This window comes from Podarcis filfolensis (genome assembly GCF_964270895.1).
Source record: "Podarcis filfolensis genome assembly, chromosome: 9".
NCBI classification, from domain to species: domain Eukaryota; kingdom Metazoa; phylum Chordata; class Lepidosauria; order Squamata; family Lacertidae; genus Podarcis; species Podarcis filfolensis.
This window is the reverse complement of record NC_139610.1, coordinates 65,599,967-65,620,653: the sequence shown is the minus strand read 5'-3', so window position 1 is coordinate 65,620,653 and position 20,687 is coordinate 65,599,967. Positions and strand designations below refer to the sequence as shown.

Genomic DNA, 20,687 nt, shown 5'->3' with positions numbered 1-20,687 from the left:
TTTGTACTAATGTAAATTTTTTTTTGCAAGCAATGTTCCCTACTGTGTTTTTGTATGCTATTTTCACCAATATATTAGTGAAAGTAAAGTAGAAGTTCAAGAGCTTCCAGAAGAATAGAACATGGAGTTAGAATATGCTGTACAACACCCCCCCCAAAAAAAAATTCAGAAAGTTGCTTTAGAAGCCATGCAGAATGTTTATTTAGATTTAAAATGGAGATTGGTTCAGCAAAAGTTGAAATTTCACGTATACTGTACTTTACAGTGTCTTTATAGGAAGGCACTATCTAATTCAGATAGATGCTGGAAGTATAATGCTTTAAGTCGTTTATATACTGTCGTCTTTTGTATATTATTTACTACAAAGGTAGGTCTCAATCATGCATTCTCAGTGTATTTTAATTTTTAATTTTCCTTTACTCATTGCAATTCTGTTATAATTGATTTTGATAGCTCGATAACTAAGCCCTTTGGGGACAAAACGTCTGATTACCGGAGCGACATCTGAGCACTGAACCACTGATATATTACAAGGGGACTCTTTATTTACTGTGATTGCAATTATTTAAAATAAAACCTATTTTGGAAAGAAACCGCTTTTGCCATTTTATGGGCATTTATCATTTGTTTACAGATAGTTGCCTTGATGATATTATCTTGTGTCTGTTGGAGGTGTAATGCTGGCAATTCCTCAGTGATACACATGATGTGGGCATGTCCAGTGATATTTTCTTTTTTTTTTTGGTCTAAAGTTGTTGTCCTTATCAATTTTGTATTAGTGAAATCCTTGAAGTTTGTGGACGTTCATGTACTTCTAAATTATATTAATGGACAGCAAGAATGGATTTTACGTGCCCTAAGAGCCACTAAGAGATTTATACTTTGAGCCTGGAAGGATAAATAACCCCAATCTATTACACAGTGGTTTGGTGACCTTAACGTACTTGCTGCATTTGAATGTACTTTCTATTTTTCTTGGATCCAGATTTGGGCAATTGGACAGCATATATTACTCTTACGTGTAAACTAATTTGGGTGTATTGATTTTTACATGTACTGTTAATGTAAGTTGGCAGGTCCCCCCCCCCCCGTGTTTCCTTTCCTTCCTTCCTTCCTTCCTTCCTTCCTTCCTTCCTTCCTTTCCTTTCCTTTCCTTTCCTTTCCTTTCCTTTCCTTTCCTTTTTTCTTTAATGAAATAAAACAAAGAAATTAAAAAAGAATGCTAAAAAAAAGTTGAACAGCAGAATCCAGTAATTAGCAGTTTTTGTACAAAAATATGTTTTTTAGTAAGAGTCTACAATATGTTGTAGATGGGGTGTACGGGTTACAGGTGAAATAACACTTTACCTTAAATTACCTGTACCAGATTTTAAATGAATGTGAGAAATCAATCCTCCCTTTAAGGTGTTTTTGAAACGTTTGAATGGATTTTGTTTTAAATCGACTCCACAGCTAAATAACATTTACATTTGGCTGAATCCATTTGGTGATTTTTCTGAATTCTGAATTCTGAACTCCCCGCTCCCCATAACAATATTCATACATCATGCAAAGCATGCAAGGTTGCTTCTTTATGTGATAAATAAAACCTAACCAGCACCCCTTAACAATCAGGGATATCTTGGTGCACATGACTGAGGATGAGCCAGAAGCTCCACATCATCCTTCATCTCCTGCAACAAGAGCTTATTGCACTCTTAGACTGTAGATATTTAAAGCACAAGCTGTTCTCCCATCACTTTCTACAAAGCATCATTTGGCCATGCCACTGAGCTGGACCAGTCCAGCTGGAACAACCCGTTCCCGGATTCCGACTCCTCCTTCAGCTCATCTGTGAATCCTTGGAAGTCCTTTGTCCCAGCAGTAGATAATTCTAGCAGATTTTTAATTTTTTTTGCTTTGCATCCGGCAAATTGCTGACCTCCAACGGTTTACAAAAGGCTGTTCTGAGCATCTTAGCGTGCGGCCTGCTGATCTCATTTGAAGATCAGTAGTGAATATACATCCCCTAGAGAGTATGGACAGTTTCATTATTGCTTCTTTGAAAGCTGAAAATGTATTAGGTTAGCTCTTTTAAAAATAAGTTTTTGTGCTGAAGTGTTAGCTTTAATGGGAGAGGAAATGCTCGTGGAGACCTGTATATAGAGAAACCAGAAGCTGAAGACTGGCTAAGAGGTGGTTTCTGAAATAAGGTTTGATGGCCCATGGCTGAAGTTTTCTTACCAAGTAAAACTGATTCTTTATGTTCTCTTTTCCTTTACGGTTGTTCCATCAACTTGATGCTAATAGGTCAAACACCACTTCTCCCCTTCCTTCCTTCCTTCCTTCCTTCTTCTTGTCAGGGTAGGGTGTTGCAGTTGGGACCTCTTTTTAATCACACTGATTAGGTATTGAAATGGACTGCCTAATGTTAGGTGATAATATTTGCAATGTGTTATCTAGGCTGTATCAACAGAAGAATAGTGACCAGATCAAGGGAAGTATTAGTGCCACTCTATTCTGCCTTGGTCAGACCACACCTGGAATAGTGTCCAGTTCTGGGCAGCACAATTTTAAGAAGGTTATTGATGAACTGGAACATGTTCAGAGGAGGGCTACCAAGATGATCAAGGGTCTGGAAACCAAGCCTTGTAAGGAACAGTTGAGGGAGCTGGGTGTGTTTAGCCTAGAAAACAAGAGACTGAGAGGAGATATGATAGCCATCTTCAAATATCTCAAGGGCTGTCACATGGAAGATGGAGCAAGCTTGTTTTCTCCTGCTCTGGAAGGCTGGAATTGAACCAATAGATTCAAGTTACAAGAAAGGAGATTCTGACTAAGCATCAGGAAGAACTTTCTGACAGAAAGAGCTGTTGGACTGTGGGGCGGACCCCCTCAGGTGGTTGTGGGCTCTTCTTCCTTAAATCTTTTTGGATAGTCATCTCTCTTGGATGCTTTCACTGAGATAGCTGCATTGGACTAAATGACCCTTGGGGTGTCTTCTGACTCTATGATTCTATGAAATGTGTCAAAATCCCACCTTCCTCCTGTAGGGATATATAACTGAAACTAAAGAAATCATTAATAAATCTTCAGTGTCAGCATTTTGAAACTCACACAAAGCATTGCCCTGACTCACAAGTTTCCTTTGTGCCATAATCAACTGCAAGCCAGTTCTCCAGAACAGGAGTCTTGTGGCCATCTTTTTGGGGGAATCCCTTGTTCTCATGGGAAAAAAGATAAAAAACAATTGATAATGTATGGAAAAACTTATTATTTTTATCACTCTTGATTATTAGATACAAAAATATGATATGTACTCACCAAGCATTTCCCCTCTCTTGAGTGAGCACCTGTTTCTTAAATGAGATTAGGTTGATGTGTTTCTGGTTGGTAGAATCTGTGCAGCCATAGTACTATATACCCAACTGCATGGCTTTCACTAATAATGTTCCCACACAGGCATTTCATCTGGCCGTAACAACTGTTGTTGTTGTTGTTCAGTCGTTTAGTCATGTCCGACTCTTCATGACCCCATGGACCAGAGCACGCCAGGCACTCCTGTCTTCCACTGCCTCCCGCAGTTTGGTCAAACTCATGCTGGTAGCTGTCTAACCATCTCGTCCTCTGTCCCCTTCTCCTTGTGCCCTCAATCTTTCCCAACATCAGGGTCTTTTCCAGGGAGTCTTCTCTTCTCACAAGGTGGCCAAAGTATTGGAGCCTCAGCTTCATGATCTGTCCTTCCAGTGAGCACTCAGGGCTGGTTTCCTTCAGAATGGAGAGGTTTGATCTTCTTGCAGTCCATGGGACTCTCAAGAGTCTCCTCCAGCACCATAATTCAAAAGCATCAATTCTTCGGCGATCAGCCTTCTTTATGGTCCAGCTCTCACTTCCATACATCACTACTGGGAAAACCATAGCTTTTACTATATGGACCTTTGTTGGCAAGGTGATGTCTCTGCTTTTTAAGATGCTGTCTATTTGTCGAGAACAGGAATACTGGACTACTAATTGGCCTGATGCAGCAGCTTCTTCTTATGTCCTTAAATCCAGGCCCATCCAGTATTTTACACAGATTTCCTAGGTGCATTCTGGTCTGGTCTTAAGAGTTGGCTTTTGCCTGGGGCTGTTTTGATTGCCATGGAATCATAGAATTGTAGAGTTGGAAGGGACCCAGGGGTTATCTAATCCAACCTCTTGCAATGTGGGAATCTCAGCTAAAGCATCCATGACGGATGGCCATCCAACTTCTGCTTAAAAACCTGAAGGGAAGGAGAGTCTACAACCTCCCAAGGGAGGCCTTTCCGCTGCCCTGTATGGACATTTGTCTCACAGGGAGAGTGACTTTGTGGGAGGGAGAGACTTTTTAGACTTGGCAGTTGATACAGGACGCGGTGAGGATAATGGGAACTGCATTTTCATTGGTAAATTCTTATTTTGCAACTGAGGGCCACCAGAAGCAACCCAAGCAGTTGCTTTGCAGACGTGCGTTTTAGAGGCAATGTAGTGAAGTAGTATCAGACACAGAATAGTGCTGCAAAGAACATACTCATAACGCAGAAGTCTTCTTCTGGCTGGGTAGCAATGAGTGTTTCAGTTTAATGGGTGGCACCATTTTATGTGCACTTTGTAATGGTGTTCCATTAATTAATGACTTGCACCAATGCTTTCCTGCAGAACAAGGGCGGCAAGTTTCAACAAGGGCTTGCCCTGATTTGGCCTCAGTTTCATTGTCATCTTATTGAAGCCTCTGGTGGGGATTGTCATCATGAGTCTGCGATGTCAACAGTTTGCCAATAACACTTAGCTTTGGGTGTGTTTGTTTTTTTGCCATCTTTGTATCCAGGAAAATTCAATCCATCTTTTAATAGACAGGCTGTCATTGCTTACAGATATATATGTGTGCGTGTGTGTCTATATATATGTGTGTGTGTGTGTCTGTGTGTGTGTATGCGCACTGCCCATCTGACTGGGTTGCCCCAGCCCGTCAGGGACACAACCACTCCGGACAGTTTCCAACAAATTAAAACTTTCAGCACAATAAAACATCAAACATAAAAAGCTTGAGCTTCTCATTCCCATTCCAATATGGTTTGCGCAGAATGATCTCCCTGTGGAATATTCCCTTTCTAATAAATTAGATTACATTGAAGATTCTGCAATGGAAGGACTGAAGAAATGGGCTTCAGGAAGCTTGTTAGATTGTATGTGTGACATTGTCATAGCATGCATAACTTGCTGGTTAATCATTAAACACAGCTTTCAGTTTTTCTCTTGCCTTTTTTTGCATTGCCCTTATACTGCATTGAAAGGGTGCAATTGCGTGAATATGTTAACAATAGAATAACTGAGTGTTTACATGCCAGTAAAGCGAAGTGTAGCTCTAATCCTTTGTAAAGAAATTACTCTAGCTTCCTTTCTTTTCTTTTTTTCCTTTTTGAGGAAATAACTTCTTTTTGGTATTTATTTTTACAAGCTTTTTCAGGTCACTGAGTGTTAAGTAAACTTAGTCAAACAGGAGAAATGCATAGCAGGGGCTAAAGAATCCCTTCCGACCGTTTTCCCTTTTCTAGTTGCCACTTCTCCCTTCCCTGGGAAAACAGAGAGGGCATAGGAAAACTGTACAAAGCTTGACTATTCTCAACACAAATATATCCAACTGTTCCTTGTGGGCATGGGGGCACCCGTGTCCATGCAGAGCTCCCCTCCTTGCTATGCTTCCTTTTCTCTGGAGGGTTAGCTTTTTATAAGCTTTTTATTAAAATTGATGAAGAAGGGCAGTCGTATATGACCATTGGTGTGCATTGATATGTGATGTGGGTGCATGCACACATACATTTGCGTGTCAAGGGCCCCAAGCCACCCTCAGGAGAATAAAGACGCAAGGACACAGAATTTCAGGTTAATGTTAATGGGCAAAATTTAGGGCACAACTTTATTGGTTACAGAATGTGAGCGGTATTGGCTTAGGCCAGGGGTCCACAACCTGCATTATAATATGGTCTCCTGTGCTTTAGATATTTATATTCAGCACAGTGCACAGGAGAATCTGCTTTAATTAGACGACATCTTCGTAAAGAACTACCTTATCAGGAAGTACACCAAGATCACCCCTCATTTTGGGGACTACATAAATTGTTTTGATCCCTGCAGTCTAATCACAAAGGTGCTTCAGCTGGTTGCCACATAGTATGTACAACTGCCACTGACTGGTGGATGAGTATCATGGTGACATAAGACAGAAGTCCTATCTAGTTCAGCATTCTGTTCTTAATGGCAACTAGACGCCTATGAGTGGGACGCGGGTAGCGCTGTGGGTTAAACCACAGAGCCTAGGACTTGCCGATCAGAAGGTCGGTGGTTCGAATCCCCGTGATAGGGTGAGCTCCCGTTGCTCGGTCCCTGCTCCTGCCAACCTAGCAGTTTGAAAGCACGTCAAAGTGCAAGTAGATAAGTAGGTACCGCTCCGGCGGGAAGGTAAACGGCATTTCCATGCGCTGCTCTGGTTCACCAGAAGCGGCTTAGTCATGCTGACCACATGGCCCGGAAGCTGTACGCCGGCTCCCTCGGCCAATAAAGCGAGATGAGCGCCACAACCCCGGAGTCGGTCACAACTGGACCTAATGGTCAGGGGTCCCTTTACCTTGTTAGATGCCTATGGGAAGCCCACAAGTATCTGCTGGGTTCCAAACCAGTCCAGCTGCTGGTAGTGGGCCTGATCTGGCCTTCTTTGCTGCATTTGTTTGGAGCTGACAAACAAAAAAAATACTGCCCCCGTTTGTTGCCCTGTTTGGCAAAAGCATCATGGCTTTAGATGCGGTGGCTCTACTATTCAGTTCAGCCTTGCCGCACACAGTGTGTTGGAGTTGTGTTTATTAATTCAGACTTTTCTATTTAAAAAATCTGCAGTCCTTTTTGAAATATGTAAGATTGGTTTGGAACATTGTCAAGGTACTGATGAATCTTCTCTTGGACTGAGCTCTTTTAATTATTTTTTATTTATTATTATTCACTCTTGTTTAAATGTTATTTAGATGAGGAAGAAGACAGAAAGAGCCGGAAACAAACATTGTGTTCTGTCTTTCCCTTACCAGAGCTCTGGCAAGTGCAGGAAAAGAGCTGAAAGACGACTTTCTGAAGGCATTGGCGGAGAGGGAGGAAGCCAACCGCAACGGCAAAATGTCTGTAAGTAAATTTGAAAGGAATGTTCTGTAGAAAAATGTGAGATTGCAGTGAAAAGCTGTCATCCGAATACTGCGACTATTATGGGTTCTCAACATGGAAATGTTAAATAGAATGAAGCTTATGAAGGAAATTGAGGAAAGGCTCAGAAATCAATTGATCAAAGCACAACTTGATTTTTTAATTTTTTTTACATAAAAACGAATGTCAGTAGGTTGTGTGAAGGCTTGGAGAGTAAAGAATGGAGTAGATCTATTTCCGTATAGACATATAAGATCTGTATGAAAACACAACTCTCCATTTCATATGTGTGCATATGCGCATGGGACGGGGTATTCTTGTTTTCCTAAATAATATTATGGCAAACTTTCACAAGTTTTGACAGGGTCCTTTTGTAAGTGCAGCTGAAATGCACGCACTTAAAATTTCATACTCTTAATGCAGATACTCATCAGTGCAGCCAAATGTTAAGATACAAAAAACTGTGTGTAGTGGTGTATTTACATTTTTCTGATATTTACATTTTAGTACTGTACTACAATGATGAGCATTCTGAACTCTTCCTTATCCTTAAATACTTGGCTGCTTTTGAAAAACTTGGTAGCAGCCACTGAGTTGGCCCACATGTGCCTTGGGTTCTCTTGGTTGGATCAGGCTAGAGGTTAGGTCTCCAACGCAGTGCCCTCATACACCCCATTTGCCAAAACCTGCCTTTCCCAGTTTTTAAAATGAGGGTTTTGCGGGGGCCTTTTTTGTTGCTATTTGGTTGTGGGGGTGCCTTTTTAAAAAATCTGTTTTATTTGTTGTGTGTATGGGGGGGTCAGTGTTTTGGCTGTTGTTTGCCTGTGTGTGTGTGTGTGTGTATTTCTGACCATCACCAGAAAAATAGTGGTACCTCTGGTTACGTACTTAATTCGTTCTGGAGGTCTGTTCTTAACCTGAAACTGTTCTTAACCTGAAGCACCACTTTAGCTAATGGGGTCTCCCACTGCCGCTGCGCTGCAGCTGCATGATTTCTGTTCTCATCCTGAAGCAAAGTTCTTAACCTGAGGTACTATTTCTGGGTTAGCGGAGTCTGTAACCTGAAGCGTCTGTAACCTGAAGCGTCTGTAACCTGAAGTGTATGTAACCCGAGGTACCACTGTACACAAATACACACACACACACACACACAAATAGATACTTGGCTGCTTTGATTGGTTTTGTATTATGCTGTTTTTTATTTTGCTTCTGACATCAGTGTGGCAGAAACAGTATGAAGTGTCACAATCTTTACCTCCTACTTAGGGGGCTAGAAGAAGCTGTGTATGGGCCCCATGGAAACATGGTTCATGCTTCTGGGGGACTGCCAAGTTCTTATCGCGGAACAGCATCCTGATAGGCTGGGCCAGCGATGGCCTTCCTTGCAGGCCATGCGACACAAGGTGATATCAGACTGTGTTTATCATGAAATTCTACTCGATAGTGATCCAGAGCAGAACTCCAATGTATAGGTAAAGGTAAAGGGACCCCTGACCATTAGTTCCAGTCGTGGCAAACTCTGGGGTTGCGACGCTCATCTCACTTTATGGGCCGAGGGAGCCGGTGTACAGCTTCCAGGTCATTTGGCCAGCATGACTAAGCCTCTTCTGGCAAACCGGAGCAGCGCACGGAAACGCCGTTTACCTTCCTGCCAGAGCAGTACCTATTTATTTACTTGTGCTTTGATGTGCTTTCGAACTTAAACACGTTGCAGGATTCCCAAAAAATAAACCAGAGACAATTGTATTTCATCCAGCAGAGCTTGACTGCTAGTGAAGGCAAATGAGCATAATGGTTACAAATCCAATACATTCAGGACTGGCACAGTCCATAAGAAATCCAGTTGCAGCAGACTTAACTTAAAGCTACAAGAACTTATAGTAAGTCTAAACCTCAACACTAAGCATACTGTCTACAGCAGGGGTCAACAAACTTTTTCAGCAGGTGGCCGGTCCACTGTCCCTCAGACCTTGTGGGGGCCAGACTATATTTGGGGGAGGGGGGAATGAACAAATTTTTATGCCCCACAAATAACCCAGAGATTTATTTTAAATAAAAGCACACATTCTACTCATGTAAAAACACGCTGATTCCTGGGCCGGATTTAGAAGGCGATTGGGCCGGATCCAGCCCCCGGGCCTTAGTTTGCCAACCCATGGTGTACAGAACACCACATCAGAAAGGAAAAGAGATAGAAAGAGAAAGTGAAACTCAGGCTCCTTCTGGCCATATTATTATAATCAGCACGACCTTGACAGAAAGAGATAAGAGAGCCAGTTTAAGGCAGCTGTACTCAGCTTCTTTGAAGGAATAACCCAAACATCACCAACCTTCTGCTTGTTTCTTTCACACAGAGAAGCAGCCAGAACTAATTGAATTAACTTCTGAATTAATTAGAATAGGGAATATCTCTACACATCTGATCAATACTTTCTGCACTAAGAAACTGACAGTGTTATGTACTATTTCACATGTAGGCGCTATTCACAAAATACATGTGATTTGATCACCCTCTAAATGTATTTCAAGACCAGTGAAGGACACATGAATGCCTCTTCCACACAAAACGTAGAAGTGGAGGGTGACCAAGCCACCAGCGAAACTTCTGTATGTTATTCCAAATAATATGCAGTGATTTTCTTTTCAAAAAGCCCCCAACTCACCATTGGATACAGATGCTGCTTCCATGGCATTTCACTTTAATTGGAATTGTGGTGATGGAGACTGAGTACATTAGAACTTGCTATCTATAGTCCATTGGGCTACAATAATCTAAACTCATTAAAATGTCTACCATATGTTGCTATAAACCCATCCATCATGTAACTTGGGTACCATCCCCCAAAATGAAGTTATCAGATGCCTTAGACGTATGGAAGTGCTTTTTTCCATAAGTCGGGATAAGGATTTTATCACTGGTCTTTTCAAATATCTAGAGTTTTCTTAACAAGGTTCCAATGAATGGTTGGGTTGACATGATAAATAGCCTTTCATACTTTCGGTCTTCTAATTTGTACATTACTGAGATGTTGCAGCTCTTGGGAAGTTGGCTAAAGTTTCAATCAATTAGCAAGTTACAAATAATATAGCTTGAATGATTAGGAAATAATCTAAACAAAATGTGCCTAGACAATGAATTCTGAGATCAGGTTGGTCTAAATTATGGTTTAGCTGCTAAACTTTAGCATGAGGCATTGACATTATCACTGAATGTTGTCTGAGTCAGCAATTAACAAGCATGGACATCTTAAGTTAGTGTAAAAACAGCTTGTTTCCATTCAAAAGAACCACAAGTCCTGATTCAAGCGAAAAAAATGTGAATTGGATTGTTTTTAATACACCAATTTCCTGTGTTGAAAATGCCATGAAACACAAGATTGCATTGTATATCACCAGAAATATTGTGCTGACATGATCTTTTGCTGATTCCCCCCCCCCCAACTTTTATTGGAAGAAAAAGGTTTGTGGGGGAGAGGGATGCTGGCATGCTGCTGCTGAAATAAAACGTGCATTGTCAAAATATTCCTTTCTCTTCTGATGGAACCCATGTCTGTGCAATTAATATTTCCCTGCAGAGATGATATGAGTCATGCAGGTAATCATAATTTAATTTCAAACAAATCACTTTTGTGCTTAGAATATGAATTGCGTATCACATTCCAATTCTCTTCTAGCAGGGCACCATAAAAAGACGTAAAACTGTGCATTTCCTGGAAATAGCTGCTATTTTTCTTCTAGCAGCACAAATATCAATAACTGCTTTCCCCTGCATGTTTAGAGTAAAAGAAATGTCAAGCAGTCTTAACGAGAAATGGCCTTTAGGCAGCTTAAATATCTGATCTTTGCCAGAAGGCTGATCATGGGTTTCAGTCATAAAATATATATTTTGCTTTCAAATTTTTCCCAAAAAATGGTTTACTTTTCCTTTGCTCTTTGTTTTTTTTAAAGGTTTTTTTTGTGTGAAGTTTGCATGCTCTCTGCAGCAAAGGTAGCCCCAATAAAAGATATCTTCTCAGCTTGCAGAGGTGAACTCAAATGACCCTGAAGGTCCCTTCTAGACATTTGCTAGGGCAGGAAAAACACCACTTAGTCAATCTTGGACATGTATAGTGAGATTTTGGAGGGGAACGCAAAGCTGTGCTCATCCAAGTGTTGAAACTGCAGTGGTTTCTGAACCTGGAGCTGGAAGGATGTCAAACAGGGATTCAGCTGGAGCATCAAACCAGAATAAGGTTACAAATTTTTTAGACGGCACTAGGCCACACTAGTGAAAGCTTGCAGGTGAAATGGAGCTTTTATATGAATTCAAGGGAATGCTGAGGCCCTTATTTTTCTCTTCCTTAACACACAAACTCGCCTCGCCCAACTTTGACTCATTCCCAGACTTTGCCTCCTGTGTTGCCAGAAGTTGGGTGTAACAGCAAGCACCTGGGTGCAAAGCATGCTAGTTCTACTTTAGTTTGCACAGCAGAATTGGTGCCACTCGCAGAGGGAAGGAATATGCAACAGCTGGCATGTTGGGCATTATGCTTCCTGAACTAGAGATTTCACTTTAAAGCACCAAAGTGGGAGTGCAGAGAAGCTCTGTTGAGGCTGTGCCCATGCATTGGGTAACAGGCACGGTCTACCAGCTACTGACTGTACAACTTGGAGTGGTTCATTGACATACAGTTTCCATTTTGAAGTTAGGCTCGTGGACAGTGCTGGATTTACGTAGAAGCTAAACAAGCTATAGCTTAGGGCCCCACTCTCTAGCCCTGCCCCCCAATATACTTCTTCTTAATTGTATTTCACTATTAATATACTTCTTCTTAATTGTATTTCAGTTCAACAAATACTTCGATAAAATACTTATTTTGTTATGTGCAAATGGCTTTAGAACTGGCATAGGCAAACTCCGGCCCTCCAGATGTTTGGGACTACAATTCCCATCATCCCTAGCTAGCAGGACCAGTGGTCAGGGATGATGGGATTGTAGTCCCAAACATCTGGAGGGCCGGAGTTTGCCTATGCCTGCTTTAGATACCTATTAGGTCCATAAATTACCACATAGCATATATTCAACATAAAAAAACAGTGACAATTTGTTGTTGACAAAGGACAGCTAGACATATAAAGGGCCCCATTACCTTCAGTAGGTTAGGGCAGGCATAGGCAAACTCGGCCCTCCAGATTTTTCGGACTACAACTCTCATCATCCCTAGCTAACAGGACCAGTGGTCAGGGATGATGGGAGTTGTAGTTTCAAAACATCTGGAGGGCCGAGTTTGCCTATGCATGGTTTAGGGCATCATCAAACCTAAATCAGGCCCTGCTCATGGAAGCCACGTAATAATGATAATTTCTGGGTTTGTTTGTTTTTTGCTTTACGGGGAAGCAGTGTAGAGATTCTGTGTGTGGGTCACTCAGCGGTGATGCTTCATGAAAACCTGAGAACCAGTTGATATGCTCAGCAGAATCAAGTGATGAAACTTCTTGTGTACCACTCTAAGATGGAGGTATGTGATTTCATCTTAGAACGTTCTGCCATTAAAAAAGGAAAAAAGGAATAACCTCTCTGCACATATAAAACTAGTGTGTTTTGCCTTCTCTTACACTCTGTTATTTTTTTGTGTACTGGTAGTCTTTTTCCTGCAGGAGTATTCAAATATGCAGCCTCTATACCACCATCATCTTCAGCCAAGTTTTGCTACTTGATCCTGCTAAATGTGTCAAGCTGTACCTCTTAATCCTGCTAAATGCGTAATTTGGTCCTCAGCAATTTAGGAAATGATTTCAAAGTAACCTTCCTCATCTCATTAAGCAAATAGTTTACTGACTTCCAAGTCTCAAATTCTGGACTCTGAATCTTTAAATTGCTACTACATTTTCCAAAGGTTACCTTGATTTATGACAGAATAATTTTATTTTGAGTAACGGACAGAGTCGGTTGGAGACTTGGAGGCTTTCTTGCCCAATTGTCAGTGTGGCAGGATTCCTTGAGCCCTTTCCAAAAGATTCCCAACCTTTTGCATTCTTGAAAATTCATTGTGGCTATAATTTCACTATTTATTTTAATATAAATCTCTAAATACAGTGGATATTTGCGTGGAAGATACATTCCTGCCAAAAATGAAAGCAGAATGTCAAGATAAAGCAGATTACAGGCGATTGTAACCACAGCTCCCCAAAACTATGCAGTAGCCATTTAGTGGTGTATATTTGTAGAGAAGCTCCAGAATTTATTTAACATCAAGCATATGAAATGGGGGGGGGGGGATTCATCGCAGAGTCATGGATTTGGGGAAATAATATTCTCGGAACAAGGAAGTGACTTTGATGTGGCTAACACTAGAGTGCTATAAAAATCACATCTCTTCAGAAAGAAAATTACAAGTTAAAAACGAAAAAAAGATAACTCGTAATTTGAGGGCAAACTCTAGTAGCTGGAAGACCGCTCAGCTGCCACAATATGAGCTTGCAATATTTTCTACAAAATACACCCTGAAACAATTACTTCCCTCATGGTGAAGACAAACATGGCATTTCTGCAGCAGTGGGTCCAGTTTGAAGGCACTCGCATGGGATTCCGTACAGACTTTTCTGCATATAATTGATAATCATAGAATTGTAGAGTTGGAAGGGACCCCAAGGGTCATCTAGTTTAACCCCTGCAAGGCAGTGTTGTTGTTTAGTCGTTTAGTCGTGTCTGACTCTTCGTGACCGCATGGACCAGAGCACGCCAGGCACTCCTGTCTTCCACTGCCTCCCGCAGTTTGGTCAAACTCATGCTGGTAGCTTCGAGAACACTGTCCAACCATCTCGTCCTCTGTCATCCCCTTCTCCTTGTGCCTCCATCTTTCCCAACATCAGGATCTTTTCCAGGGAGTCTTCTCTTCTCATGAGGTGGCCAAAGTATTGGAGCCTCAGCTTCAGGATCTGTCCCTCCAGTGAGCACTCAGGGCTGATTTCCTTCAGAATGGATAGGTTTGATCTTCTTGCAGTCCATGGGACTCTCAAGCGTCTCCTCCAGCACCGTAATTCAAAAACATCAATTCTTGGGCGATCAGCCTTCTTTATGGTCCAGCTCTCACTTCCATACATCACTACTGGGAAAACCATAGCTTCAACTATACGGACCTTTGTTGGCAAGGTGATGTCTCTGCTTTTTAAGATGCTGTCTAGGTTTCTCATTGCTTTTCTCCCAAGAAGCAGGCGTCTTTTAATTTCATGGCTGCTGTCACCATCTGCAGTGATCATGGAGCCCAAGAAAGTAAAATCTCTCACTGCCTCCATTTCTTCCCCTTCTATTTGCCAGGAGGTGATGGGACCAGTGCAGTAATGCAGTAATGTTACACAATATAGTCAAACAAACAGGCTATTGCCTAATTTAAGCTATGAGAATGCTTTAACAGTGTTGAAAACAACAACAATTTGATTGTGTACATTAAGGTAACTTACTAGAAAGGTGACATCATACTGGGGAATTTGTATTAAAAAAATTCCCTCACTTATTTTCATATTATGTGATATTTGCTTTGAGCTTTTTTGTTGAATTAGATATAATTGTAATATTATTAAGAAGTATAATATGTATGATGATGATAATGTAAAAAAACAACAACAGTGGAACATTTGCATTAGATTTAGTGGGATGTGATACCCATCTGAGTTGCTCTCCTAGTTAAAAGGTTTTGCAAATTAATTACAAATTAAGGGTGTGTCACCAACTGCTCTTGATATTTACCTGTGCCAATACGCTTCTGATGTTGTGTATGAATGCACTGGCATGTTCTAGCAGTCATCCTTAGGCAAGTGCAAATAAACCTCTATCAGATCCCTTCAAAACACACTGTAAATCTTTATAGCACTGCAGCCAAATGCAAAACCGCATGACCACATGGTTTAATTCTCCTGAGATAGTACATGTAATTCCGTCAGGTTTTTCCATGCTCATTCATCAGTTTGGAGCTTTCATCTGCTTTTAAAGTCGTGGATTTTCAAGCAGGGGTGAAATTGCTCCTGTCAATAATATATGTTCTTGTTACTCCATCATTCTGTCAGTTTGCTAAAGAAACTATGAAAAGGGGCGTGTTTCCACAAATACCATGAAATGTAGGTTTTTCTGTTGGGCTAATTTGACAGTGTTAATCTCATCACAAATGCAAAAGGCTTTCATTTTTGTTTTACACCAGGTGTAACGGAAGTGTATTGTGTTTGTGTGTGTATCTATATATCTATATCTATATCTATATCTATATCTATATCTATATCTATATCTATTTATATAAATTTATTATATAAATTTATATAAATTTATTATATAAATTTTACATTTCCAAATAAACATCTTACAAATATCCAGTGACTTCCCTTCTTCTCTTTCCATGGTTCATTTTACATATCATACATCCTTGCGTATTTTACTATAACTTTTACATCCATCAAAGATTTACTCTGTTGAATTTATCTTAATGCTGCCAGCATTTTCATCAGCTGTATACAGTTATTTTCCATATAGTCAATAAATGTTTTCTAGTTTTCTTTAAAAGTATGTTCTTCTTGCTCTCTTATTCTATATGTTAAGTCTGCAAGTTCTGCCAACTTAAGTTGCCAATCTTCTTTCGCTGGGACCTCACTCACTTTCTATTTTTGGGCTTACGAAACATGGGCCGCAGTTGTTGCATACATAAATAACCTTTTCTGACACCTAGGAATTTCAGTCTGGGTTATCCCCCCAAAAAGGACTCTGTTTTTTTTTTGGGGGGAGTAGTTTTAAATATTTTTTTTCAATTCATTAGAAATCAATTCCCAATACACTGGAAGCATATTGTTTTACCATTAGTTGTAAAACTAATATTTGCTCCCTTTGCTTATGCTTAGACCCAGGAAGAGATCTGGAGGAAAAAAAACCATTTCAGAAATATTTGGTATCACAAAGTAAGCTTTCTGGGCCCAGGGATACATTTGAAAACCTAACAAATAGCCATGGGCACCAAATAATACTATTTTACAGAAGAAAACCAGATATTGCCCAGCGCTAATGGGTTCCAAAGTTCAAGAAGCATTAGATCTGCTTGATCCATCCACCCACCCCAAATTTGTACTCCATCTCAGTTATAGAAACCCATTATAATGGTTAAATTAAATCCCAAATTGGTTCTGCTTAACTTTGTGGGTAACCTATTCTGCTTGTGTTGTTCAACTTAACATCAGTGGATGTCTAGATGAATAGTTCAGCATGGTTATTTCTTTTATTTAGTTTTCTGCTGATATTGCTCCAAGGCCCACAGCAAAGATCACAGAAACAGGTGCACCTGAAGAGGTTTCTTAACAGTGGAAGCAAAGTTAATGTTTTACCCAATCCAGATTATGCCTGGGTTGACATAGAACTAGTAGGTCAAGGATCTGCCTTCAGAAATATTTGTGTGTGTGTTTTATATTCAAGCCTGGAGAAATTGATTTTCCCATGACTCCTGGTGGTAATTTGACCTAAGGAATAGATTGGTTAAGGTTAGGCAGTCAGGCATTTGTATTTTGCTTTTAGATGCCAGACTAACTAGTGATGGGTAAACATCCGCCGTAAATTGTTAGTTCTGTTCTAGTGCCACATGAGTTTTTACAGAAGTGTTTGGTTTTAGTTTTCCTTCTGGAGAAAATGGAAAAACTAAACTAAATGAAAGCTGGGGGTCATTGTAGATAATTGGATGATCTAGCAATAAAGTTCTGTCTTGGAAATACCAAACCAAGTAGTCTCTAATGTCAGCATCATTGCACAGAAACACTCAGCCAGACACGAGGAAACATTGCGTATTCCAACACAAGAATGTTTTCCTTTTCAAGGTCAATGCACATTATCGTTTCTGATGTAGAAGACTGCATTGGCACAGTCCCCCAGGTATTTGAGTAGACTTGTAAATAGGTATCTCGGTTTCTCTCAGAAATGAATTACTAGTTGCGTGTAGAAGTCCCCAACCCGCCTCTCAAAATAATTCACAAATCACACATAATTTTAGTTTAAGGTTTTTGGCATAAAATTTTGGGCCACAACTTTATTAAAATACGTAATCTGTCAGTGGTTGCTTAGGCATTGGTTATGACTATCTGTCCCCCCGCCTGGGACAGAACTGACTATCCGAACTCCCTCGGAAGCCAGTGAAGGGATAACAATATTGGGGATCAGTTGAGCTGAGAGTCAGTCCCTCACCGCTCACCCAATCTGCTCCCCAAGGCTTGCCGGCCCTGGTCCCATTTCAGGGATTGGACGAAATCGTGACAAGCCCCAGGATTCATTTACTGGAATTCCCTTCCACCACCACTGGAGGGGCAGGCCCAGCCTATCCCTCCTCCACCAATTTTTATAACCAATACCGACCTTACAAGTTGTGACGAATTGCTAAGTAGTAGGCAAAAACCAGATGGCACCAGCCAATCAGCCAAATGGCAAAATTCCTACTAGGCCCCTGCCCCAAGGCAGACGACCCCATGACAGGCAAAGCAAGGTAAACCGGAAGACAGGGCGGGCAGGCGGGCGGGCGGGTGATCCAACTCAGCGAAAGAGAAAGGAAAAGGCAGAGTGCCCCAGTATTTAAAACCTTTGGTCCCACCCACCCAATTTGCAACATGCAATTTGCCCTAGCAACCCGGTCATCCAATCGTTGCTTCAGGCAATAACCAGTTAACCTGCCTGGCAACAGAGGTTTGGCCTGGTAGACCCCACCGCAACCCATGCTCTCACTTAGGGGAGAACACGCTTTCCCATAAATCTCTCTGGAGTTTTGTTTTGTTTTTTGTTGGGTTTTTTTTGCAAAGAGAGTTTTCCTGGAGTCCGTGTGTACATGCTTTAATCTCTCTCCACCAGGTTTTGGTCTCCAGCACCACTTGCTTCTCCATGTTGCTGAGTTTGAAGCATTACCTGCTGTTGTTCTTTATTAGCTAACAATACGTTAGCTGTTGCATTGCTTTGCAACTCATGTTTTCTGCTTCGGCAAGCTCCAAATTGTTTCTAATAATAATAATAATAATAATAATAATAATAATAATAATAATAATTTATTATTTATACCCCGCCCATCTGGCTGGGTTTCCCCAGCCACTCTGGGCGGCTTTCAACAGAATATTAAAGTACAATAGTCTATTAAACATTAAAAGCTTCCCTAAACAGGGCTGCCTTCATATGTCTTCTAAAAGTCTGGTAGTTGTTTTTCTCTTTGACATCTGGTGGGAGGGCATTCCACAGGGTGGGCGCCACTACTGAGAAGGCCCTCTGCCTGGTTCCCTGTAACTTGGCTTCTTGCAGCAAGGGAACTGCCAGAAGGCCCTAGGTGCTGGACCTCAGCATCTGGGCAGAACAATGGGGATGGAGACGCTCCTTCAGGTATACTGGACCGAGGCCACCTACAGCTTTAAAGGTCAGCACCAACACTTTGAATTGTGCTCGGAAACGTACTGGGAGCCAGTGTAGGTCTTTCAAGACCGGTGTTATGTGGTCTCGGCGGCTGTTCCCAGTCACCAGTCTAGCTGCTGCATTCTGAATTAGTTGTAGTTTCCGGGTCACCTTCAAAGGTAGCCCCACGTAGAGTGCATTGCAGTAGTACAAGTGAGAGATAATTAGAGCATGCACCACTCTGGCGAGACAGTCCCATCCCATTTCTGATTTGACTCTGCAGTTTTCAGATATATTCTAAATTCTGTCATATTGCCGTTAAGATACACAATCCATAATGCTGGAGCCTTGACAATTCACTGATTGGGTTATCACATAAGGCTATGCCAAATTATGGCTTAGGTGGATGCACAGGATCGCAGAGAGGAGATGGTTGGTGCTTTGCTCTTCCTCTGGTCCTGCTGTTGTGGTGAGTTTAAGTCATGGTTTGGTTTAGCGTATCATTCAAACCTGGGCTTGTGGTTTGTCTTTACTTCAAGCTCTAACCAAGGTTTGTTGCTGATTTACAGCTAATGCTTTGTCAAGAGAAAACAAACAATGAGCCTAAGTTTCAATGACAGGCAAAGTCAGACCAGCCAGACTGGAAGAGGAGCAACGTGACTGTTACAGCCTATCTGAATATCTGTTTGTGCTAATCTGAGGGTTTTTTGTGGCATGGTATTTCATAGACAAGGCACCAGACACGTGGTGAGACCATAGCTCGGTTTAAGAGTGCATGCTTTACATGTACAGTGGTACCTCGGGTTAAGAACTTAATTCGTTCTGTAGGTCCGTTCTTAACCTGAAACTGTTCTTAACCCGAGGTACCACTTTAGCTAATGGGGCCTCCCGCTGCCACTATGCCACTGGAGCACGATTTCTGTTCTCATCCTGAAGCAAAGTTCTTAACCAAAGGTACTATTTCTGGGATAGCAGAGTCTGTAACCTGAAGCATCTGTAACCTGAAGCGTCTGTAACCTTAGGTACCACTGTAGTGATTCCCAGGTTCAATTCCTTGCATCTACAGTGGTACCTCGGGTTAAGAACTTAATTAGTTCTGGAGGTCCATTATTAACCTGAAACTGTTCTTAACCTGAGGTACCACTTTAGCTAATGGGGCCTCCCGCTGCCGCCATGCAATTTCTGTTCTCATCCTGAAGCAAAGTTCTTAACCCAAGGTACTATTTCTGGGTTAGTGGAGTCTGTAACCTGAAGCATCTATAACCTGAGGTACCACTGTACAGTTAAAAGCATCAGGTGACAGGTGATGGGAAAGACCTCTACCTGAGACCCTGGAAAGTTACTGCCAGTCTGAGTAGACATTAGTGGTCTAGGTAGACCAGCAGTCAGAACTGGTATAGATTAACTCCCTATGTTCCTACCAAATGTGTGATGAAGAAGTTCTCTATCAATCACATTACCTCTTCCTCTTCTTTCATAGTTTGCTATGTGGCTGCGAGGGTTTACATGCTGAAGAATACAGTTATGAACTGGGCAGATTGTTTGTAACCCACCAAATTGAAAGCAACCTACAATTAGCAAATTTGCAGGCCTGGAGTGGAATAGCGATCATTAGAAAAATTGGTGTTGGTCATTGGGCAAGTTGCTGGGTTTACATACTTCCGAATATTTTGTAACTATAACACATGGCATGTTTGTACCATGCATTTCACTATTTTTAAAAGAAATCTCTTTCGGGGATTCTCCAGCAGGTGGCAGATGCCTGTCTAAGGAGCTGTTCCGAATGCCAGCTCTCCTTGGGGTTCTTCCCTCTCGTTGGACATGTGCTTCCTCTAAGTCTGCCAAGATTATTTTCCTTCCTAAAGGAAAGTGTTTGGTACACTGTCTTTCCTCCTTCCATCCCCCTGAAATGGCAGTTGAAGTGGAAGGAATGGGGAAGGAGGAGAAAAGTACCAGGCCATCTCTGTGAAGTCAAGAAAATACTTCACGCTCATTTGGTGTTCCGGAGGCTGTTTTCTTCACATCAAATATTTTTGATGCTCAAATTAAAAATGCAGACAGCTTTTTTAGAGCAGCAATTGCTCAGGAAGTTTTGGTTTGTAAATAACCAGCAGCATGGATCAAGGAGCTGGTGGGAAAT

At 41.4% G+C, this 20,687-nt stretch overlaps 1 protein-coding gene across 2 annotated transcripts in view; it reads left to right on the top strand.

The window, feature by feature from the left end:
• CFAP299 (cilia and flagella associated protein 299) overlaps positions 1 to 20,687 on the top strand; it is a 328,820-nt gene that overhangs the window by 102,835 nt on the left and 205,298 nt on the right. For both annotated transcript variants that reach the window (XM_083571926.1, XM_083571927.1), the window contains one exon: positions 7,074 to 7,164. In XM_083571926.1, coding sequence (XP_083428052.1) covers positions 7,074 to 7,164 — 91 coding nt within the window. The remainder of the gene's footprint in view (positions 1 to 7,073; positions 7,165 to 20,687) is intronic.